Source organism: Schistocerca cancellata, chromosome 3 (assembly GCF_023864275.1).
Source record: "Schistocerca cancellata isolate TAMUIC-IGC-003103 chromosome 3, iqSchCanc2.1, whole genome shotgun sequence".
Taxonomy (NCBI): Eukaryota; Metazoa; Arthropoda; class Insecta; order Orthoptera; family Acrididae; genus Schistocerca; species Schistocerca cancellata.
In genome coordinates, this window is record NC_064628.1 from 623665287 (window position 1) to 623690995 (window position 25709).

At 43.9% G+C, this 25709-nt stretch overlaps 1 protein-coding gene across 1 annotated transcript in view; it reads left to right on the forward strand.

Moving 5' to 3' along the window:
• Positions 1–25709, forward strand: part of LOC126175538 (heparan sulfate 2-O-sulfotransferase pipe) — a 273615-nt gene that overhangs the window by 61663 nt on the left and 186243 nt on the right. Inside the window, exon 2 of the mRNA XM_049922371.1 lies at positions 24607–24749. Within this exon, the coding sequence (XP_049778328.1) occupies positions 24607–24749 (143 nt within the window). The remainder of the gene's footprint in view (positions 1–24606; positions 24750–25709) is intronic.

The window sequence follows — 25709 nt, forward strand, 5'->3', positions numbered from 1 at the left end:
TGACGCATTGCTGCAGTGGCTCGCCAATGTACACCCTGGCTCGCTAGAAAAGCGCACGCGCCAAGGGGTGCGGTTGTGATGTCATCGTTGACAAATTATAGAGGACGCTGATATACAGAACCCCACGCCAGAGAAACGGGCCACGGCCGCGACACGAGAAAAGCGCTCAGTTTAAGTGTTGGCATTCTGATTTCCCGTCTGTCCTGACTTACTGGATTCGTTCTCTGTGGCCGACGGTGCCTTAGTACCGCCAATGCTGGTTCCCAAGCCTCACTAAGTTGAAATCTCGTGTCTCTGTTGATCAGGGCGTTGCTTATGCGTCTGTAATGATCGAGTCCCAGTGCGTGCAGGCAGACGAAAAGATCTTTGCCTCTCCACAGTTTATGCGATGTGCCGTGTCAAGGCAGCGCTCAGCAACAGCAGGCTTTTCTGGCTACAAGTACAGGGACTCCATCGTTAAAGAAGCAGTCGAAATAAGTATAAGTAACGGCCTGATCAATCTAGACGGGATTTCGACCCAGCAAAGCATAGGGAGCAGAACTGGCGGTGCTAAGGCATCATCGGCCGCAGACTAACGAAACCGAGTCAACACAGACCGCACACTAAACTGGGCACCAATACTCCGACCGCGGTCGCCCTGGGCCGCGATGTGCGGCCGCCCTTTTTCCGCGCCGCGCATGCGAAGACCGTAGCCTGTTTCTCCGACACAGGGCTCTGGATGTTAACATCCGCTACGATTCGTCTACGATGACATTATACCCCACACCCTGGCGTCTGCGCTTTTCTATCGAGCCAGCGTATATATTGGCGAGCCATTGCAGCAACTCATCAGTAAGCGCGTGAAATGACGAGCAGCTGTCCCGTTGAAATATTGTGCAGCTTTCATAATACTATCTGACGCGACATCCGTGAACCACTGAGACACTTTTATTTCTGTTCACTGACAGCGTATTGTTCACTTCCACACATCTTCTCCAACGCCCAACAGACATAGCGTTGTCGACGAGAGTCACCTCTCCACGCGACGCGTCCAACGTCAAAGGCTTTGACTCAGCAGGCTGGTGGGGCGGCGTGTGAGTCACGACTCTTCCACCGCGATCTGAGCACTCGCGGACTGCGGTAGGTGTGGCTTAGTCGGCCAGGCGGTGCGGGGTCACGATCGGCCACAATGCCGCCCCCGCCTCCGCCTCCGCCGCCGCTATTAGCCATTTCAACGCGCGCACCTGCGGACGAGGTAGCAGCCTAGACGGCCGTCTGCGTTTCATTGAGGTGCGAAGCACTGCACGCTTCTCTACTGCGGACTGCCTCTCGTCCCCAATGCGTCGTCACCTGTGTCGTACCGTGATAGCTACCGTTACTGAAGTAACCACGTTAACAGTTCAGAGAAACGGAGGTTAGTATGGAACCAGTAATCTTCCGTTTCTTTAAACAATCGAACTTTCGTTTGTAAAAAAGCTTCAAACTTCTGATTACCTTACAATCGAGTTAAATGAGTTGAAGTTAAGCTTGTAAGCCAGAAAAAGCTTGTAAATTTTTGAAATTATGTTTAAAGTTTGCTGGAAGTCGCTATGAGCTCCCATTCTCAAATACTGGCTCGATATAGTCTGGGGAATTTGCGTGCCGTGAGTTACGCTTCCTCAAGACATATACACAGTTACAAACTGTAGTACTTGGCTTACTGTGCTAAACCTTTAACGTAAGATTATACCTTTTAGTGAGCAAATTATGAAAGCATTTTAAACTTCTAAATTAGATTAATACACTACTGACCATTAAAATTGCTACACCACGAAGATGACGTGCTACAGACGCGAAATTTAACCGACAGGAAGAAGATGCTGTGATATGCAAATGATTAGCTTTTCAGAGAATTCACGCAAGGTTGGCGCCGATGGCGACACCTACAACGTACTGACACGAGGAGTTGTTGTGATGCCTCGTGTAAGGAGGAGAAATGCGTACCATCACGTTTCCGACTCTGATAAAGGTCGGATTGTAGGCTATCGCGATTGCGGTTTGTCGTGCCGCGACATTGCTGCTCGCGTTGGTCGACATCCAATGACTGTTAGCAGATTATGGAATCGGTGGGTTCAGGAGGGATTCCAACGGCCTCGTATCACTGGCGGTCGAGATGACAGGCATCTTATCCGCATGGCTGTAACGGATCGTGCAGGCACGTCTCGATTCCTGAGTCAACACATGGGGACGTTTGCAAGACAACAACCATTTGCACGAACAGTTCCACGACGTTTGCAGCAGCATGGACTATCAGCTCGGAGACCATGACTGCGGTTACCCTTGACAATGCATCACAGACAGGAGCGCCTGCGATGGTGTACTCAACGACGAACCTGGGTGCACGAATGGCAAAACGTCATTTTTTTTTCGGGTGAATCCAGGTTCTGTTTACAGCATCATGATGGTCACATCCGTGTTTGTGGACATCGCGGTGACGCACACTGGAAGCGTGTATTCGTCATCGCCATACTGGCATATCACCCGGCGTGATGGTATGTGGTGCCATTGGTTACATGTCTCGGTCACCTCTTGTTCGCATTGACGGCACTTTGAACAGTGGACGTTACATTTCAGATGTCTTACGACCCGTGGCTCTACCCTTCATTCGATCCCTGCGAAACCCTACATTTCAGCAGGATAATGCACGACCGCATGTTGCAGGTCCTGTACGGGCCTTTCTGGATACAGAAAATGTTCGACTGCTGCCCTGGCCAGCACATTCTCCAGATCTCTCACTAACTGAAAACGTCTGCTCAATGGTGGCCGAGCAAATGGCTCGTCACAATACGCCAGTCACTACTCTTGAACTGTGGTATCGTTTTGAAGCTGCGTGGGCAGCTGTACCTGTACACGCCATCCAAGCTCTGCTTGACTCAATGCCCAGGCGTATCAAGGCCGTTATTACGGCCAGAGGTGGTTGTTCTGGGTACTGATTTCTCAGGATCTATGCACCCAAATGCATGAAAATGTAATCACATGTCAGCTCTAGTATAATATATTTGTCCAATGAATACCCGTTTATCATCTGCATTTCTTCTTGGTGTAGCAATTTTAATGGCCAGTAGTGTAATTTGTTGAAATAATCAATAACCAGTAGCAAAAAGATGTTTTATCCCTGTACCAGTTTCAGGCACCTAGTTCAATTTTTCAGTTTTTAATCATCGCTGTATTTGCGAACCGTTAAAGGAAGAGATGGTTCTAACTGTCGACTGAGTGCAAGGAAAGGTAATTAATTCACTTTTGTAGTTGTCACAATCACAGCAGATTTCTTGAAGGAATACATTTCACCACGAGTGTTAAAATTTTTGCTTTCCATGATTGGCCAGTATCCATAGAAAATTAAAAAAAGCCCATCCTATCGACAATGAAGCCTATCAGGATCTTCTGCAGCTGTGAACGCCTGGCATGTAACTTTTGCCTGAGATAACGTGTATAATGAAAATATCAGAGAGACAAAAATATAATTTTGCTCGGAGGGATATATCGATCAGTCGCAAAACTGAAGCCACAATGATAATCCGATGAAGCTTTGCGCAGAAGTGTTGCGCGGTGTCTCTAGTGTACCTGTAGATCGCATCACGTCGCACTTTTCAGTTCTAAGTGCACAGTGAGCATGTAAAGATGTCTAGAAAATAGTCTCCCGCCGAGTATGGAGATCCCTTCAGGGGTTCCTCCTGATTTCATGCACCCCATATAAAGTAACTGTCATCCGTTTCCTTCTTCGTGACAATTCTCGGGCGCACACTGCAGCTGCAACGACGCTCCTGCAGCGTTGTATTGATCTTACTGTAACGGAAACGAGCCTTAAATTCTGTATGGTAAATAATTATTTTGCGGAGAGATCAAACTTAACAATTTCCAAGAAATCAGAAAGTAAAAAATAATATAAGACAAATTACTCTTACAGAGCTAAGTTTTGGCGACGAAACAAAACTCAGTTAATGTTTTCAGTCACAGATTTTCCAGAATCAGTGTTCGGAGCGAGTTCAGTTGCACTAAGACAACTGTAACGAGCTGTTAATATTAGACCTCAATCAGTAAGATATGCCAACCAAAATTATTCTAGGAGAACGAGGCAACTGCTTAAAAAATCAAACTTCATGATTTACTGTAAGTGCCTCATGAGTATTGTGTGTCACCTGTGAGATTATAAATCTGATTAGATAACTGAGCAAAGTTTGGTTGTGTTCACAGTTTTTACTATGTAGCCTCAAAATTCATTTAGCTGTAAAATCTCTTATTTGCGCTCAACGGCCTTCCCGCCGGGGGTTCGAGTCCTCCCTCGGGCATGGGTGTGTGTGTGTGTTCTTGTTAGTATAAGTTAAAGTTAAATTAAGTAGTATCTAGGGACCGATGACCTCAGCAGTTTGGTCCCTTAGGAATTCAAACAGCACTCAACGGCTACCCATATTATGCATGTCTACGAAGTTCTGTGCAAACACAGCTGCTAGTCGTACTGCTAAATACAGTTTGCTGACGAGAGGATGTTGAGATAGCAAATTAATCAACTGGGAATCGTGATATCCGTTGAATGATACATGAGATCCGTTTGTTAAAAAGGGATAGGACTTTAATGATATAAATGGCAGACCAAGTTTATGCAGGCTATGTAAATATTTAAACCGGTTGCGAATGGTCGAATTAAAGGTAAGAAAAGTTCTTTTATTTTCCTTCTACTCGTCACGTCACATGAGGCGAATCCACCAACAGATATGAAGCAAATTACATTTTCCACAAATCAAAAGATCCTTTCTCCTTCGAGATCTTAGTGACCAATCGAGCCGTCCACTATGGCCGAGCGGTTCTAGGAGCTTCAGTCCGGAGCTGCGCTGCTGCTACGGTCTCAGGTTCGAATCCTGCCTCGGGCATAGATGTATATGATGTCCTTAGGTTAGTCAGGTTTAAGTAGGTCTAAGTTCAAGGGGACTGAACACTAAGGGACACAACATCTGAGGTCATCAGTCCCCTAGAACTTAGAACTACTTAAACCTAACTAATCTAAGGACATCACACACATCCATGCCCACGGCAGGATTCGAATCTGCGACCGTAGCGGTCGCGCGGTCCCAGACTAGAGCGCCTAGAACCGCTCGGCCACTCCTGCCGGCAAAAATTTTTCATTTTGACGTAAATTTCGTCCAGTTGCTGGATATCGTATCTTCTTTTAGCATACATTACAAGCAATTTCTGAAAGACTGCCCCGTATACTCATTGAAAGCTCTAACACTATTGCAGGGTGGAGAAAAACAACCTGACGATGAGGAAAGACCAGGGTAAGAGGCGTCGAATCGAGCAAAGTTATCTTGACAACCATAGGACGGGAATGAGCGCTGGGGAGCTACGCCAATAAAATCACGTAGAAGTTTGTCCGGTAGGCGAACGTTTTCGAGGCGTGTGTAGCAGTGCAACTAATGATCTTGACTAATTAATTACGTTAAGGAACTTTTTAGCGTCATTGATATAATAATATAGCTTAATCCAGAAACATCACTAAAATTCGCGTCTAACGTAACGAGCCATGAATACGAATTGAAAGTTTCTCTAGCTTTAACTGTTCAGCTGGAACACACACTCTCGCGCGGTCGTCGCTGATTGGCTACCGTTTTATGGACTTAGCTCCACAACCATGTGCTTCCGACCTTGTGGCTTCGTGGAAAGTTTTGTCCCTTACTTTCACCATATTATGAGGGTGTTCTCCTCCACCCTACATAAGCAGCCGAGAGCCATTCATTTTCTAGCTGCGTGTAGTTGGCATATATGTAACCAACGTAACAAGTTATTAGTGTATTATGCCTCTTGGCAACTATTGTGTGTCCACATCTCATAAAGTACGCAGTAACCAAAGGAAAAGTTACGAGTGAACCAATCTGGACACCGAAAGCGACTCGCTGAATTGTATTCGGGAGAAAATCCTACCTCGCTCGCCAGAGTGCGTGGGGGCCAATTACGGGAGAGAGCTCGTAAATCCGCAGGTAACAAAAACAGAAACGAGCAAAGGGAACGGACGCTGCCGGAGCCACATTCACCTCCTTTTCGATCCGTGACGGAGTTACCAGCGACCCAGTGAGTTCACTCCAGCAATTGCCCGAATGCCCCGCTTGCAAGAGAGAGGTGCTACCGCCCCCATGTCAAGTTGAAATATCGTCGACGGGGGCGGGAACGAATACTAATGACGTTACTGCTGCATCAATGAAACCTTATACAACAAACTTTCAATTTTTGTCTGCCATATTAGTCGAATTTTCTGCTTGAGCTGTAGTCAATTCTCTTTGATTGTGGTATTTTAATTAGTATGTCACCCGGGACAAATGTTTCTATACCGAAAAGGACAGAGGCAAATTTCGAACCTAGAAAGAATGTTTGATGCGACACGGAAGAGACATTTATATTAAAGATGTGTGGAATGTTTAGTAGGACACAATTATACCTGTACCATATGCCCACAGGCCAATTCAACTGATGCAGATTCCGATCACTGAACCTCAGGAAATCATATACTTAATTGATTCTTCCCCTTTCCCTCCCCCCCCCCCCGTCCTCTCTCTCTCTCTCTCTCTCTCTCTCTCTCTCTCTCTCTCTCTCTCTCTCCGTTATTCTTTATTCTGTGATCATACTATCTTCAGTGCACAGCATTTGTATTTTAGAGGAATTATAACCCACTTTTCTGTTTTAATCAAACCATTATGTAAATACTAAAATTTCTTTTGAGAGAAAACTGTCCACGAAATCGGAAATCAGCTAGTACATGTTACCCTTTAGCCACTAACAATCGAATAATTTGGGAACCTTGTTAGTGCCACAGAGAGATTCTTGCCATAAATGTATTCGCAATACATTAGAACAACCGATCCTACCAGACAACATGAAACAAGAGCATAAAAAAATAACGTACCCTAAGCAGGTATACTGCGACGTAGCCCACCTTTTATCAACTGATTATAAAATTTAACTTCAGAGCATACAGGTGCGGCAAAACGAACTCCCTTAATTTGAGAATGAATAAAAATAACTTTGAGATACAAAGATTTCCGTTTTCTTAAATAAAAATACACAAAATGCCACTTTCAGTACCAGTTTACATTAACGGATTATGAACAATATATCACTCAAATGGCGGTCCCTATTGTCGATGCAATGATAGAGCCTGTCTCAGGAAGTTTCCATGACTGACAGTCATCTCGTGGGGAATAAACAGCAAATTCGTTTATTAGCACTTCCTTAAAAGCTTCCAAGGTTTTGAGGCGATACTGAAACTTCTTTAGGTATCCCCGCAGGAAAAAGTTGTGTGTCAGGTCAAGCGTGGAGGGCATCCAATATCACATCGTAGGGAAACAACGTGCCCTGGAGACATGTCTCTCAGTATTGTAAGTGAACGACGAGATGGGTGAGATTTTGCACCATCTTGCTGTAACCAAACTATTCTGCTTCGTGTTCATTAATACTCGTAATATCGTCCACTTTTGACCAGAGGAAGTTTTGCAGCGACTCTCAATAACGATCATCATTTACTGTAACTGTCACACCATATTCTTCAAAAAAGTAGAAAACCAACACACCATACTGAAAATCTGCACACAAAACTATTGCTTTCGGGCAGTAAAGCTGTACATTGGTGAAGTTCCCGGAATTTTGTTTATTTATTGCACCTGAAATATGACAATTTCCTTCGACCGTAAAGGTAATGACATCACTACAGCACATGTTTCGAAGATTGTTTTATCACAATCTCGTAAGAGTTCCAAAGTCTCTGTCACTCATTTCTTGGGTCATCACAACCTTATACGAATACATTTTTAGATCTCGCTAAAGAATTCTGCGAAAACTTCGGCTCGCTAAGTGTAGGTACGTCGCGTGTTTTCGTGCTGAGCGCCGCCAGAGAATGCTGAACTGGACGCCTTACTAAAGCCACATTTTCCGGTCGTGTTGCAGTGCGAATGCGACCAGGATATTTCCATTTCGAAGTATAACTTGTTCCTCTAAAATTCCAAGCTCATGTGTAAATCTTTCTTTCTTATTCGAAACGGGATCATGTCGACCAAGCGCAGAGTGGATGCGGAAAGATCGCTGTGTCACCATCGGCGATCTGCCAGTTTTAATAAACTCCTCGATTACGTTCAGACGATGTTCACGAGACCAAGCCACGACTGACACTGGCTATAGCACATCCACAGGAGTTGAATGACTCTACTCTCACCACTCTACATCTGTCTCTCGCCTAGTTGTGTGGTTTGAAAATCGTATAAACTGAATTTCAAAATGGCTACCGAGATGGAGCGCTGGTCAAGTGTCCGATCGTTACAATGAACAGTAAAAGAGATCGATAAGCTCTTATTATTTGTGAAATATTTGAAGGTTCCATCGCCAGCACAGATCTTTGCCCAGAAAAGAGAACTCCTACACGATGACCTCTGCATCATCCGAGAAGAGGAAAAATTGCCCATATTAAATACGCTCATATGAAGAGAAAGCCATTTGTCCACCACGGACTAGTGTAGTATTACAATGTACTGACTTACACTAAATGTAGAGACTTTGTGTGATCTGTGCTGCATTAAGGGTCAGCTGGTATCTAGTATCGATGCCTTGCTTACCGGAAGTTCCGTGTTCTGAAAGACGAGAGATGAGGAGCAATTCACTAACGTGGATTATGACGATAAATCGACTAAGCAAAGAAGTTTCGTTCTATTTTTAACTTATAAATGCGGAAGTAAATCCATTCGGAAGATTTCGTGTAATTACAGTATAATGAGAAGTGGATTCGACGTCTGCCAGTTACGGAAGGGGTCGACTTTCGCACGCAAGTACAGATTTGCGGGGATTGGCGGAATCACGCACCACCGTTCAGCATTCAGTTCTTCCTTAGATAATGGTGCATATTCTCGCCAACGCGAAACGTATCGGCAATTGCTCTCACTGATTTATGCTTCCTGTGATTGTACATTACAAGTATAAAACGAATTTCGGTTGACTGCGTCCGGGGTTACCTTCACTTTACGGAGAAAGTTGAAAGCACGCCTCCTCGGAGTGGCTCGAGATGAATCCCCGAGTGGCCTTTCATTCCAAGTCTGTGAGGAACCAGTACCCCGGTTCACGGAGGGAGGGGTCGTCCAGACCGAGGTGTGGCGAGAAAGTGGCCGCACTCTTACAGCTGAGGAGAGCGCTACACCAAACACTTGTATCTTCATCCCGCAGCGAAAGTCCGCACCATAGAATCACCGCAAAATGGTACACCGCTACCAATCCATCACGTTCCGCCGCTGTAATGAATCTCAAATTACGGCCGAAGTTACATCTACATCGAAACTCCGCCAAGTCACATTACGGTGAGTGGCAGAGAGTGCTCTCAGTGCTACAGGCATGTCTAATTTTCCTGTTGCAAAATGTGTTTATGAGTGCGTATTTCAATAACTTCCCCGTTATGATCATTTCACGATATGTATGTGAGACGCAGTAACGTGTTGACTGATTATTCTTCTTGGTACGGTCGCTATCAGAATTTCAACAGTAAACCTCTCCACGAACCACAACGCTTCTCTTGTAGCGTGTGCCGGTTGGTCAGCACCTCGGCGGCACTTCTCCCGGTTACTAAACGAATCCGTGACGAAATGTGCCGCTCTTCTTTAGATATTCTCTGTCTCCTCTAAGAATCTCACTTGGTAAGATCGCAAGATGGTGAAGCAGTACTCAAGAACCGATTTAACGAAAGGTTGTAAAACAACTGCTTTTGTAGATGAATTAACTTTTCTTAAGATTCTACCAATGAACCGATCAGGATTCTCCTATAACTAGTTATGTAGGATCGTTCTGTTTTAAGGTGCTCCTTTCGCATACCCCTTGATATAATACGACATTTATCGTCAGTCGTGGAATACAGCAGTAATTTATATTCCTTCCCATTTCTGCGTAATACATTACACTTATTTACATTCATGGTCAACCGCCAGCCCCTGTACCAATGATATTTCACAGGTCATTCAGCATTTCTTTAGAATTTAATGGCGTTACGATTTTCCTTCACAGCATAATATTGCCCGCGAATGGTCTAACGAGACTCTCTACGTTATCCACCGCGTTGTTTACATACGGTTTTTCAGGAGAAACAGTAAATATTTTCGGAAGTAATAGTCTAGACTAATTCGAATAAAATATTCTATATAACATGCTGGTTACACATAAAATTTTTCCTTCAATGCGTTGGTACTCCAGTTGCTTTGCTATCGGTTTAATGTTCGAGTGTCAATTTTGTTTTGAAGATGAAGCTGCTTAGTTGTGCTTGACTTAAGAAAACTGATTTTTTTCAGGTGTGACTATGATGTATTGGCTAATTCGAAAGTAAAGTTTAAGCAATCCGCACATATTTACAAATGTTAGAAATGCTGAATATGCCAATATGTAAATCTGTGTACGTGTTTTGTACTTGAAACGCTGCTGCTTGTACAGGATACGATAGACGACCTACTAACCGCAGAGTACCAGATTAATCATTTGTCTCTGCTTGTTTTTGTTTGGATTACGTTGTAAAGTCTGTATCACTGCAACTAATAACTATTGGTCGCTTCTTACGGGGAATGTTGTATTCTAATTAGTCAATACTACCTGCTAAAATATTTACTAGTTGCATCAAAGAGAATCACACGTTGAATTTTGTATACTTGGATGCCCTGAATCCAAGTTGGTTCCATATTCCATATGCTTATTTTTTTATGTCAAATGGCTGTTTTCCTTGCAAAGAAAGAAGAAGAAAAACGAACAGTATCCGTTCATTCAGCTTAGTAGTTCTGTTAAAATACATTCTCTGTTGGATTATATAGGACTCATGCTACTGGGTAACACATCCTGTGAGTCCGAAATTAGTTTTATACTTGATTTGTCTCCAAATCAACAAAATTCACTTCCAGATGTTATAAATGTTCAGTTCACGTGGCCTGCTTCAAACACAAGGTTTTAAAAAAGAATACTTACTCGTGGGTCTGAGAGATTACAACACCAAGTAATAGCCTTATATGAAACGTTACACAGCAGTGTGTTGTAAGACAGCAAAACATAGAGCAATATAAATGTAGCTTTTACTTTATCTGTTTAGGAAAAAATCTTGGGTGTCATTTTTATGGATACTAGGCGGACTGCGTCATTTTCGGTTTCTGTATCATTAATGAACGTCTTCTACTGAGATGTATTTGCATGAGGAGAGAAAGGTGGTTTCAGCAGAACATGTCTGCCACTGTCTAGTTTCGGGAGACAAAGACCGAGCGGGGTGGCGCAGTGGTTAGCACACTGGACTCGCATTCGGGAGGACGACGGTTCAATCCCGTCTCCGGCCATCCTGATTTAGGTTTTCCGTGATTTCCCTAAATCGCTTCAGGCAAATGCCGGGATGGTTCCTTTGACAGGGCACGGCCGGTTTCCTTCCCCATCCTTCCCTCACCCGAGCTTGCGCTCCGTCTCTAATGACCTCGTTGTCGACGGGACGTTAAACACTAATCTCCTCCTCCTCGGGAGACAAAGTGCTGACTGAATTTGACAAGAGCGAAAGAAAAAAAATGGACCGTAATTTTGATCAGGGAACCAGTCTACCATTCACCTGGGGTAATAAGGAAACTATCGATAACACTGACTGGGACATCGACTCCGTCGGTGCCACTCACTGTCAGACTCTGGACTTATATTCTGAAATATAGCGTTCCAATCACCGTCCGGCCATCCAGAGTTTGGTTTTTGTTGATTTCCCTAAATCAGATTAGGTGCAGATCTCTGTTGCTTTCAGTAGGTCACAACCTATTTCCAGTCTCCCCCATGACCGCATGAGCTGCTGCTGCTCCATTCATCTACATCTAGATGTTGACGAGACGTTAAACTCTACTATTCCTCCTTCAGTTAGGACTGCTTCTAAACACAAATGCGGTATCTCAATATTGTCCTACACAGCTCCATCCTAATATAAAAGGCTGCTATAATCTAAAACCACGTTTTGGCGTCAAATTCGCAGAGGATCAGAGGAAGTTATATAGATTCTCCGGCACATTGAGATCTATCTAAGGAAATAATGCACACAGAGGTCAAAGTAAAGGAATTGGACACTTCTCCAGTGGTGGGAGAAATAAGACAGCTTTGTGCAAAGCCTTGTGTGTAATCAAGCCCAAATAAAGCAGTGATCTTACTCTGTCATGTCTTAAATTTCGGGAAATTTATGAGAGCTATGACCCGCACACGTTGTCTGTATAAGCACAAAGAACTGAATACTACTGCAAACTGCGTAGAAGGAGAGTCACGAAATTAAAGCAGTCAAGCACCTCATGGTTATTCCGAACACTTCAGTATGTAATTAGACATAGTTCTCTTGAAAATAACACACGCATGCTGTTGTGTTTCTCCAACATGTCAGTCGGCTCGCCAAGACAGGGAGGAACTGAGATTTGAGTAATAAATATAATAAAAAACCACAGGACCTATTGGTTATAAGCTTCGAACCTTCGGGCTTGAGCCCTCACGTCTGACCTCTTAACTGTATTGCCGCGAAAGTTATACAGTAGAATAAATGTTTCGTTAAGGGAACTGAAACAAGAAATCTCTGGTAACAAAAAGCAACCGGTAACTAAATGCGACAGTGAAGTTACATCTGCAATTCACTATGATCTTGAAAGATGATGCCGTTGGCGTAAGAGTTATACTTCGTTTTGAGTTGGTTTATTGTGTTTGCTATATAGTGTAACGTATTATTGATTCTTTTGAATGAGGTTGAAAGCAGTTGGCAGAATATAGCATACTCGTACACTCATGTTCAGGAAAAAACAGAATACCTTTAACGACTATAGATAGGAGCTTTATATTTTGAAGACACGTACATTAGTATGATCTGCTGAAATGATTATCATTTGAGACATGTCGGCCCTCGGGCTCAAGGTCAACATCGACATCACTGCGCAATACCACCTACCGGTAAAATGTGCCTACGGCTCTCGTTGTCGCTATAAACCGAAGGTAATGGATCAGTGTGACTTGAGCAGACGTGCAGAATGCCTCGGAGACGCATGCGCGATCCGTACCGTCAAATGAGTGTTTGAAAGAGGGAGCATTATTGCATCCATCCGGGAAATTGCTGCTCATGTGGGGCGAAGTGTTTCGCCAGTTCAAAGAGTGTGTGCCGAATGGTTTACGGAAAGCCATAGGACACGACAAGATGGGTCAGGTCGCATCACCCAGAAACCCCCCTCCCCCCCCCCCCCCAAGATTGACGCCTCATAAAAACAGCATATTAGGACAAATCTGCGTCCTCCTCGACTCTGGCGCATTAGTGGAACAGTGGAACAATCTTCCACTACCAGGAGTGCCAGTCCGTCGCCGTTTATTACGGCATGGGTTACATGTGCGTCGTCCACTTCTCCACTTATCTTTGACGAATGTGTAGAAACATACTAGACGGCAATGGTGTATGGAACGACGTCACTGGGGACATGAATGGCATCAGATAGTGTTTTCGGGCGAATCCAGGTTCTGCTTATTTGAACATGATATCCGCAATTTTGTTCGCCGCAGACAGGGGAAGCGGCAACACAATGACTGCATTCGCACAAGACATACAGCACCAACTCCATACCTAAAGGCGTGTGCCACCTACGTGAAAGACGTCCTACTACCCGTAGCCGTACCCTTTCTGCACAACACCCAGACGCCATTTTTCAGCAAGACAATGCACGACCACATGTTGCTGCACGAAGAAGTGCCTTCTTGGTGTCAGAGGATGTCGGCCTTTGGCCCTGGCCCGCCAGATCACTATACTTGTCGCCAGTCGAAAATGTGTGGAATATGGTGTAACGACGGATGCAGCGCTATGACCCAATGCCAACTATCACAGATGAACTTTGGAACCAGGTGAGTGGAGCATTAATGGTTTTATCACAGGACGCCATTCGCGCCTTATACGGGTCGATGCCATCATGCATGGAACAAGTTATCAGTGCCGATGGCGGGCCCTGTGCCTACTAGGTAACAGCAGGACACATGCTGAACCAAGGTCACTGAAAAGCTTATCATTTCTGCAGAACACACTAATGTACATGTTTCGTGAATGTGAACGTCCTGTCTCTAGTTGTTCAATGTTTTCTGTTTTTTTTCTTTTTTTCAACATGCGTGTATTTTTCTTGAATAAAAATATGGTCGCACCGAACTTAAGCGCATTTCACAGGTGAAATGGCCACACTTCCTCAACCTACGAATACATTACGCAGAGGTTTCAAATTTAGCTTAAAATAGTAGTGCACAATATCGTGATCAGGAAGAGTCCGTCAGCACCTATGCTCGATTTGACCGAAGAAACAACGCTGATATTCTAGAACGAATTTCCACTCTGCAGTGAAGTCGGGAAAGCTGGTGACGACTTGATGACGCTCCAGTATTAACGAGAGTCAGCTTCCGCTCGACAAGATCGTTAACAGACGGAATAGTAGCACAGCTGAAGCAAGTGTAAAGTGTCGGCTATAGCCTACTCGAAGGACAATGTAGCAGTAAATAAGGGAAAAAATTAAGGAAGAGCTCTAAACAATAGTTGCAAACTCCGTGCGTCAGCCGCAGTGTCTTATGCTCGATGCATCCCTGGCCGCACAGAGCACAGAAGCATCTGGAGTGGTGGCCTGGCCGATGCTGTAGGGGGTCAGCTGCAGGTGGACAGGCCGCTTTCACGACACGTGCTCTTGCTCCGTTCACTTTGCCCGCCCTTTCTCCGGCCCGGGCTACACGTCTGGCAGACGCGGAAACGCCGACGGGGAGTGACTCGTCCATCGCTACCTTTCTCTCGGGTCTCGACCATACAGCGGAATAGTTCACGGCGGCAAAAGCGGACCGTGAAATCTCATCCGCGATATGCATACGAACGCCGGACGCAATTTCTTTGTCCTCAACAGCGCTCTGCTTTATCCTCTCCCACACTTAGCTTTCCCAGAACTCGCAACTATTTAACAGTAATACCGCGCTGCTTTTAATTAGATCCCATTGTTGCATGTATCACACACACACACACACACACACACACACACACACACACAGAGGAAGAGAGAAAGAAAGAGAGAGAGAGAGAGACAGAGAGAGAGTAAGGTAAGGGTTAAAGCTAAAAAATATGGATCAGTGACCTGATCGTATAGTGATGATCTCGAGGGAACGTTGCAGCGAAATGCGCCACTCTGAAAAAAGGCGGCGGGGTCGGACGTCGGGTTTTTGCTTTGTTGATTGTCTTTTCAATTACTGACATATCTTAAGACCTTTACACAACAAGAGTGGTGCATTTTCAGACACCTGATAGATCACTGGGAGCGAATGAAATGTTGTACGACCTGCAAGCGCACCCCAAAGATGAGGTACGCGAGACAGTACGATACTTGTGGCAAAATGTCTAAACTGCACACAGATTCATCGTAAAATTCTGGCAGTATATGGAACAAATGTAATGTCGTGACCAGCAGTAGTGAAATGGTGCGTACAATTTGACAAAGACCGCACTGACGTGGGTATGGCTGATCGAGAAGCAAGGCCATCGACGTCTACCACAAACGACAATGTCAAGACAATGGAGGCAGAGCGTCTGGTGGGAGGAGAGAGAGAGAGGGAGGGAGACATTTTCCAAACATGAGGACGTTCAAAAAATTGTTCTCGGACAGTTCTGTGACCGTGAAGCGGACTTCTATCGCCGACGAACTGAATGATTGGTAGAACGTCCCGAATGTTGTCTACGGAGGTTTGGTAGTATGCTGAAAAATAGTATTATATAGCTGAGTCACTTTGAAGTATAGTGCAGCATTCAGTAACAGTTACTTGGCCCCCAATGATACTTGCAGATTTTTAATAATCACCTTTGTAGATAGCTAGATAGACAACTAAACCCGATATAACTGATTAAACTTCTGATACCATTTAGTTTAAAAATGAGACCAGAAGGACTTAAAATGGCAAACAAATATGAAATACTTGTAAATACATTTTCTAACAGTTAATGTTTTTAACCTGCTGGCAGAAGCGAGAAACATAGTGCAGTTATGTGAAAGTGGTGATCTTAGACTACGACTGAAAAAGGTGGAACGAGATATCACGAAATTGGCATTTGTTTATGAGCGACTAATGATGTAGAAAAATGGCTCTGAGCACTATGGGACTCAACATCTTAGGTCATAAGTCCCCTAGAACTTAGAACTACTTAAACCTAACTAACCTAAGGACATCACACACACCCATGCCCGAGGCAGGATTCGAACCTGCGACCGTAGCAGTCCCGCGGTTCCGGACTGCAGCGCCAGAACCGCTAGACCACCGCGGCCGGCAATGATGTAGATTCATGTCAATTTTGTGAATACGTTACTATTATTATTATTACATATATTTCAATGTCTTTGTTACTGCTTTATACAGTAGCTTCCTGAGACCATTAAAGATTGTGCACGTTTCATTTAACATTCTACAAAATGGTTCAAATGGCTCTGAGCACTAAAGGACTCAACACCTGAGGTCATCAGCCCATAGAACTTAGAAGTACTTAAACCTAACTAACCTGACATCACACACATCCATGCCCAAGGCAGGATTCGAACCTGCGACCGTAGCGGTCGCGCAGTTCCAGACTGAAGCGCCTAGAACCGCTCGGCCACACCGGCCGGCTAACATTCTACATATCTATCAGATCTATCAAATAGGAATCAAAGTTTGAATTAGTTATTCTTTCCAAAAAATACTATCCCATTAGGGCTTCATTATTAATGTATCCAAATTTCCCTGTTTTTAATTATTCAGCTGATTAAAATATGTCTTTGGTTACTTTCATAATTAATTATAAGCTTTTAAGAACTGCAAATTACAAAATGGCATTCTTTATTTTATTATTATTTTATTAAAACATGTTCAGTATTATGGAAATATAATTTAGTATAAAAAGTGAACTTGGAACAATTTATTTGAGATTATTAATAATATTTTTTTGGTTATAAATTACAGTAAATTTAATTTATCATAATTACCGTTTTAATCAAAACTTTCGTGCATTTAAAGCGATGCTTACGGTAATACTACGTACATAATAAGGTTTTAAAACAAAGTACAATTTGACTGTCTCTTAGCTGGGGAGACTTGTGGTATTGTGCTGAGGAGAGAGAGAGAAGAAAAGCTGAACACTATTCCAAGGCAGCTAGGAAACGCTGATATGAAAAAGGTTGAGTACCACTTATGTATACGACATTCCTCGTTCTAGGTTAAGAGGTTACACTAAACCGCGTAATAAATATAGCATAATAAAACTGGGGGAACAATTTTTCACTTACAAGGCAGATTGTGATGCATAAGAAGGCTGGATTAGTTTTGTCATTCTGGGCACACGTAAAATTTACCTTTCCCTCTCAGTTAAGGGGTAGTACAGGCGTATCACTATCCGCTAATGTACAGAGCATGTGGGCAAGAGAACCAGTAATCCACCTCTTATCACATGTTCAGCACATAAGCAGGATTCTATTAGCACGTGGCATACTGAAATCACCCTGCAAACATTACTAGTGCTTCTCATGGGGTATGGAGGATTAGTTGTAACATCTATTCGGAAGTTGTCTGAGGGACATTTTAACTGGAGACAATTTTACGTAATCATGGTTTTTTTTGACATTTCATAAGTTATAATTTCCCAGTTATAACCTCTTTTTCCTTGTAGAAGCATAATCGTCTGAATGCAAGCTGGTGGCGGGTACATAGTGTGAATGTGTATTTAAGCAGGCTTTCTTCATTGCTAGCATGTCCCAATATTGCGTACTAGACTGGTCATTGCTTCTCACAGGATGCAATACAACCCTCTTACTATTTTTAAACCCGTTTATATGGCCTATGACCACAATCATTTCGATATTCTAGAGTCTAGTGCCATCCAGTAAAACCAATTATAGAAATTTCTCGCAATGTTGCAGGGCGTAATTCTTGGCAAGCGATTTGACGAGACTGGATACAAGATGCGAAAAATAAATGATGACGTCGACTTCGGACATCATTGAAACATTCGTCAGAGTAGCTGTTGCCAAATATTCAATAAGAGCGTTTTTGTTGTGTGACATTAATCAGAACTGCAACCTTTTCACAGGGACTATGTCGCGTGCGTGTATAAAAACTCATCGTATTCATTTTGCAACAGCTCAGCTCGGAAGGACTAAGATCTTGCATACGACGGTCTAAGTGGCCAAAGACAGTAAGCGAGTAATTTAATTCTCTTCTTCCAACAAGTAGTACTAGAAACTGTATCTCGGATCTCAGAGTGATAAGTAGGACAGATGGGAAACTGCGCGCAAAAGGGGTGATTGGAATCTTTTGAAGGTCAATTTTACCAGTTGTAGAAGTAAGATGAACTAGTCTCAGATGAAGCAGCGGAAATGAAGATCCATAATACTTATTAATGGAGTGGATTTTGCTTTCGGTAAGTTCTTGCTCGTTAACTATGGAACTTTTTCCATACATCCGGATTCATTAAATCATAATGAAACTCGCATTCGTCCGGAAAATTTTATTATTTCGTGACAGCTGTCCTGATTTGTCTTCTTCAGGAAGGTAGTACCACGTAAGCAGCATCACGCCAAACATCCTTCCTGATGTCATCAGTTTTATATTAGTAACCCTAAACGCCACCACACGAGGTCACAGACTGCACACTGCTGTCGGAAAAGTCATTTAATGAAGTAGTGAACGTATCTCTTGACTAGTTCATTGAAACAGTGATTTCGGATATATTAATCCTTTTTCATTAACACTCTGTTCAAAGGAAGTTTACGAAAAAACCGCCTTCAGTCAAAAATATGCTTTTTTTATTCTATCGCGCAATACGTGTAGGCTACTGTTAGCCTATGTTCAGGTGTAATACCTTAATTTTTATAGCTTCTTCGCCTCCTGAGGATGTGTAACTTGGCTCTCTAAAAAAGACACAACATCTTTTCTGCAATGTTCGTGTCCAGTGGTTAGGCTCGACAAAAATCATGGAGTTACGTAATTGTAGAAGACATATATAGACGAAATTCATCGAAAGCTTTTACGACCAGTTGTCTTAGCTCCTGGTGAATCTATCTGATTTTACGATCGTGATCCATCAAACTTTTTTTTCCAGACGTTTTGTCCAGGGCTGCGTCGGACATCTTCATACGTGCTCCTGTTTCGATTGAATCTTGCCGATTGATGGGTCAGATGTCGGAGAGCGTTATAAATTCTATTAAAAGGGGCGTGGAGGAGTTTACACGTGATCGGCAGAGATAATCTTCGTCAGAGATAAAACTTTACTACAGAACTGTCGTCTATCAAAGGTGAAACTTATCGATAGATTCTGTAGAGCTATTGTCTATATTACAATTTCACCGCTTCCCCTTCTCTGTTAAAATTGTGCAAATGTTTACAAATTTCGATGGTTTCTTTGTAATATAGCCGTAGATAACGGGTCGTCATTGTAGATAAAATTTTGGTTCCGGGAATGCTACCTTCCTAATTTCCTGACTGAAGAGTATGCTTTGCTGCAGCAATTTGTTCTTCTTTTCCTAGTCGGCAAAAACAATTGCGTATCTTTATTCGTGTAATCACACTTCTCTTTGTAGTTCCAGTGTAGAGTTTACAACATGTACCCAGAATTTTATATAGTCCGCAAGCCCACAGACTAGGGCATTTATTGTTCACAGACCTAAGGCTTTGACATATTTTCTTTCTTGGTCTAAAAGAAAAAGATGTTACATTTCTATAAAATCTTAACAATCTGATTAATAACCTTTTTTTAATAAAACGGAGAGATTGTGTTCTTTCACCGTTGTTTTTTATTCTTGTCCTTTAGGCTACCGGCCTACTGTTATTTTGACGTAGAACTCCATTTAATTCATCGTGTTATGACATAATATACACAAATTTGAAACGAAAAATACTTCTTTTTCTCGTAATGATTTTCTGCGTATGCTATAAGGACACATTTACACAATAATAAATAAATCTAAGTTTACGCTGCACGTTGTTTAAGGGGATGAAAATGGCGGGGAGGTGAAGTAGTGAGGAGGTAGAGCTCTTCGGTTTTCTTGGAGAGCCAGACAGAGTGACGCATTCCCTGTCCTAGATGTGGAGCGCGCGGAGAAATGTCCTGCCAAGGCGGCACGTACGTGGCATTACGCCGGTTTCTCCGATAAACGGCTTACGCGCTCCGCCTAGGAAAGTGGCGGCACGAACACAGAGAGAGAACGCCAACCTGCTTAATCGTATCTGGTGGTCCTACACACTTGATCAGGTTGCAACGCCAACACGTTTCTGTTACGGCATGTTACTCTTCCAAACAAGATGTTTACAAATACAGTGGGCACGACTCAACTGAGTGGTCATCTCAGCATAACTGACTGCCATGCGGAGGACCTGTGTTCATTTCCCCGTACTGCTAAGAGTTTTACCTTGGTGTGAGGACTGGAAAAATTTGGAAATTTGTGGTATCTTCCTATGAAATGAAACTGCTGAGGTCATCGGTACCTAGGCTCGCACATTACTTAAAATAACTTACGCTAAGGACAATACACACACCCATGCCCGAGGGAGGACTTGAAACCACGACGGGGGGGGGGGGGGGGGGGGGGCGGCGCAAACCTTGGCAAGGTGCCCCAGACCATGCGGCTACCGCGCGCGGCGTGAGGACAGGAACGGTTTGCACTTAGCCTGGTGATATTATTTGAGCAGTTGCTTGAATGAGAAGCCGTCTAAGGTCTAGACAGCCGTAACGACCTGGAGAGTGTGTGCTGACTTCACGTCCCTCCACACCGCATCTAAACGAAGCCATGTGGAACAGTGCGACGCGGCGGCCGGTCGGAAACGCGTGGTCCCTTAGGGCCTGATCGCAGAGTTACTTTTACTTTTTACAGCTGCACTGGAGTGTCGATAAATGCAACTTGCAAGGCTTTAGGGAATAATTAATACTTTCCGATCAAACGTGGATTTTGCGTAACAATATGCCAATGAAATATTCAGAACAGTATGATTTGCAGGACGGATTTCATCTCCCACCTATTAAGCAGCAGTACTGACATAGATCTTTGAATGCATACATCATCGGGAAAGGTGCATGACGGTAAAATTATTCGTGGTCGATGACGATATCGACCGATGGTAGGTGACGGGCGCCTTAACGCGCACGATGAGATAGGGCTGTTGCGGTTCGACGAGTATTTAGACTGTAGTTTCGACTCCGTTTGTCTCTTGCCACTTCAGACAGAAAGTGGAACGAATGAGTTCGCAACAAAGCATTCATTTCTTATCAATAAAAAGAGCCATTTAGTGAAAGAAAACCATTAGCAGTGATGAAGGTTGTTCGGAAGCATACAGTCTGTAAAACATGCACTGAAACCTGATACCCCATAAAGAAGAAGCATTACGTGACATTACGTGAAAATGTTATGGTCATTACTATATAATTACAAGCCAAAACATTATGACCACTGCCCACCCCGATGGTGGATGCCGCCTGGTAGCGTTGCGGGCACGTGACGCGGTAACAAAAGTATGTAAGCGGAGCAGACACGGACGGGGAATCACCCTAGCCAAGGTATGGGCTGCAAATGGAGAAATCCATTGAGATAAGGGACTTTGACAAAGGACGGATTGTTCTTACGCAGAGCCGGTGAACGAGTATCTCAAAGACAGCAAAGCAGGTCGAATGTACACGTGCTACTGTCGTGAGCATCTACGGAAAGAGTAGGACAGTAAAACTGTCACTAGGCACTAAATGGTTGGACGTCCACGACTCTTCGCAGAACGTGTGGTTCGAAGGCTTGTCTGCTCTGCAAAGTAGGGTAGATGGTGATCCGTGGGTCCGCGCGGGGTAGCCGCGCGGTCTGAGGCGCCTTGTCACGGTCCGTGTGGCTCCCCGTCGGAGGTTCGAGTCCTCCCTCGGACATGGGTGCGTCTGTTGTCCATATCCTAAGTTAGTTTAATTAGTATGTACATTGTTGAACAATGAATTCCGCTGCAGACCACCCCTGTTCGCATGTTCACCTAACAACGACATCAGTTACGGTTACAGTGGGCACGGGAGCATCGGAATTCGACAGTCCTTCAATGAAAACATGTCGGCTCTTCGGGTGACTCACATTTTTGCTACACTGGGTCGATGATCGTCTCCACAAACGTCGTCACTGAGGTGAACAGGGGCTCGAAACTTGCAGCGTGCCACGGATACAGGCTGGGGGGAGCAGTATTATGCTATGGGAGACATTCTCCTGCCCATGAATGGGATCTGTGGTAGTACTCGAAGGAACGCTGACCGCTGCGAACCACCTGTATCCCTTCATGCTTGATGTCTTCCCGGACAGTGATGTCATCTTTCAGCAGCATAATTGTCCGTGTCTCGGAGCCAGAAGCGTGCTACAGTGGTTTGAGGAGCATTATAGTTAACTCACGTTGATGATTCGGCGACCAAGTTCGCCTGATGTAAATCCTATGGAACCCACCTGGGTCGCTATCGGGAGCCATCACGGCGTACGCAACTCAGCGGACCATTATTTACATGAATTACATGATCTGTACGTAGACATCTAATGCCACATATCTCCACAAACCTACCAACGAGCTGTCGGATACCTGATACGTGGAATCAGTGATTATTTCGTTCCAGAGACGGACAAACAAACTACTAAGCAGATGGTCATAAATGTTATGGCTCATCAGTGTACAGGAGGAGGGTTTGAAGACATGCATCTTTTACTTTGCTTCAACCAGTGGAAGAAGAACGGTAGGCACAATATCTGTGTATTGTGAACCTAGAAATCCCAAAGTCTCATAGAGATCAAATGGGACAACTAATGACTGAGTGATAATTATATAATTTCTAAACTATATGATTTCGCTAATGTATCTGATTCCCCCCCCCCCCCTCTCTGCTTTCCATACATTTTCTCGGCTGTATTTGTATTTATACGTGCCCTAACATCCCGTCCGTTCTTCTAGCTAGTGCTTTTAGATATTCCCTTCCTTGCCGATTCTGCAAAGAACCTCCTTTTTCGTTATTTTATCAGTTCACTGAATTACTAGCATCCTTCCGTAACATCGCATCTCAGATGCTTCGATTGTCTTCTTTTCCTATCCTTTCATAGTCCATGATTTGTTTCCATCAAATGCTGCGTTACGGGAAAACATATTCAGAAATTTCTTGCTCAAGGCCCATATTTGAAACTGGCAGATTTATTTTAGCGAGAAATGCTTCATCTGCCCGTGTTAGCCTGCTTCCTATATCCTTCTTGCATCGTCTGTCATGCCTTATTTTGCTTCCAAGGTAGCAAATTTCCTTTTTTTCGGGAACTAAGCGATCTCCAATTTTGACACTTAAGTTTATCACTGATGTCATTTCTGGTACTTCTCATTATATTCATCCTATGTTACTCCCAATCCCGTGCTCATTACAGCGTTCATTCCACTCAACAAATCTCGTATTTCTTCCTCATTTTCATGAAAGGTCATCACCGAGTATTATCACTAATATCCTTTCGCCCTGAATTTTAATCACACTCTTGAAATTTTTTATTTCCTTTATTGCACTGGCAACAATACAGCCTTGTGAAACTATCTGATAATTTTTAATCACTTTGAATCCTGTTTCCTAAAATTTTAGTAATATTTCGAGACTGGCCGAGCACCAAGGCTCAATGGAACCCTGTCAGATTTTATACCAAATCTGAGGCGGAGTTAGCCTCTCCTAGCGCATGCGATGGTGTACTCAACGACAAACCTGGTTGCACGAATGGCAAAACGTCATTTTTTTCGGATGAACCCAGGTTCTGTTTACAGCATCATGATGGTCACATCCGTGTTTGGCGACATCGCGGTGAACGCACCTCTTGTTCGCATTGACGGCACTTTGAACAGTGGACGTTACATTTCAGATGTGTTACGACCTGTAGCTCTACCCTTCATTCGATCCCTCGAAACACTACATTTCAGCAGGATAATGCACGACCGCATGTTGCAGGTCCTGTACGGCCCTTTCTGGATGCAGAAAATGTTCGACTACTTTCCTGGCCAGAACTTTCTCCAGATCTCTCACCAATTGAAAACGTCTGGTCAATGGTGGCCGAGCAACTGGCTCGTCACAATACGCCAGTCACTACTCTTGAACTGTGGTATCGTGCTGAAGCTGCATGGGCAGTTGTACCTGTACGTGCCATCCAAGCTCTGTTTGACTCAATGCCCAGGCGTATCAAGGCCGTTATTACGGCCAGAGGCGGTTGTTCTGGGTACTGATTTCTCAGAATCTATGCATCCAAATCGCGTGAAAATGTAATCACATGTCAGTTCTGGTATAATATATTTGTCCAATGAATACCCGTTTATCATCTGCATTTCTTCTTTGTGTAGCAATTTTAATGGCCAGTAGTGTAGATTAATTACAGAGCGCCTAATAGCATTTAAACAATTATTCATTGTGAATGGAATGGGAAGCATCTCTATAAATTTTTACAATGAGAAGTACTCTCTGTCAAGCACTTAGTAGTGGTTTGCAGAGAACGTGTGTAGATGCAGACGTGGCAGCGCTGCTCTGCCTGCTGTAGAGTGAGCGTTCCCTGACGTGGACGGTGTGTGTTGCAGGACGATCGAGCTGGTGGCGCTGATGGCGGTGTCGAGCACACTGTTCCTGTTCATGCACACCCGGGACCTGCACACGCGCCTGCGCGCCATGGAGGGACGCCTGCAGACCGCGCCGGCCAGTGGCGGAGACAACCATCTCTCCGGTACGTCATGCCGTCTAGACTCCAGGCCATTGTTTCCTATCCTGGGGATAATACTAAAGAGTAAAATAAAATTTTCTGAGAGGAAAAGATAAAAGGTGGGATTCTGTTTCGATGACGAAACTAAGTTTTTTAAAATATTTTTACCATTATCATTATTTCGTAATATTGTGATACTGATTACATCATCCTCATTTTCTTGCGCCTTCGTCCCGCATTGGTGCAGTGTCAGGATGGTTATTAACGGTTGTGGCATGCTTAATACATTCAACAGCCAAAGAGACTGGTACACCTGCGTGTAAGACCGCGCGAGCACGCAGTAGTGCCGCAACGTGAAATGGCATGGACTCAGATTAAGGTCTGAAGTAGTGCTGGAGGGAATTTACACCATCAATCCATGTCCATAAATCCGTAAGAGTACGAGGGGGTGGAGATCTCTTCTGTACAGCACATTGCAAGGCATCCCAGATATGCTCAGTAATGTTCATGTCTCGGGAGTTTGGTGGCCAGCAGAAGCGTTTAAACTGACAAGGGAACCTCCCCATCGCTACCCCCTCAGATTTAGTTATAAGTTGGCAGAGTGGATAGGCCTTGAAAAACTGAACACAGAACAATCGAGAAAACAGGAAGAAGTTGTGTGGAACTATGAAAAAAATAATCAAAATATAAAAACTGAGTACTCCATGCGCAAGATAGGCAACAACAAGGATAGGCTGAACTAAGGAGCGCCGTGATCTCGTGGTTAGCGTGAGTAGCTGCGGAACGAGAGGTCCTTGGCTCAAGTCTTCCCTTGTGTGATAACTTTAATTTTTTATTTTCAGACAACTATTATCTGTCCGTCCCCCGATGCGAGGTAACTGCTCCGTAGTATGGTGACACTACACCTAAACAACATATTCCTGTCATGTGACGCACATGCCGTCACCAGTGTCGTATGGAATATATCAGACGTGTTTTCCTGTG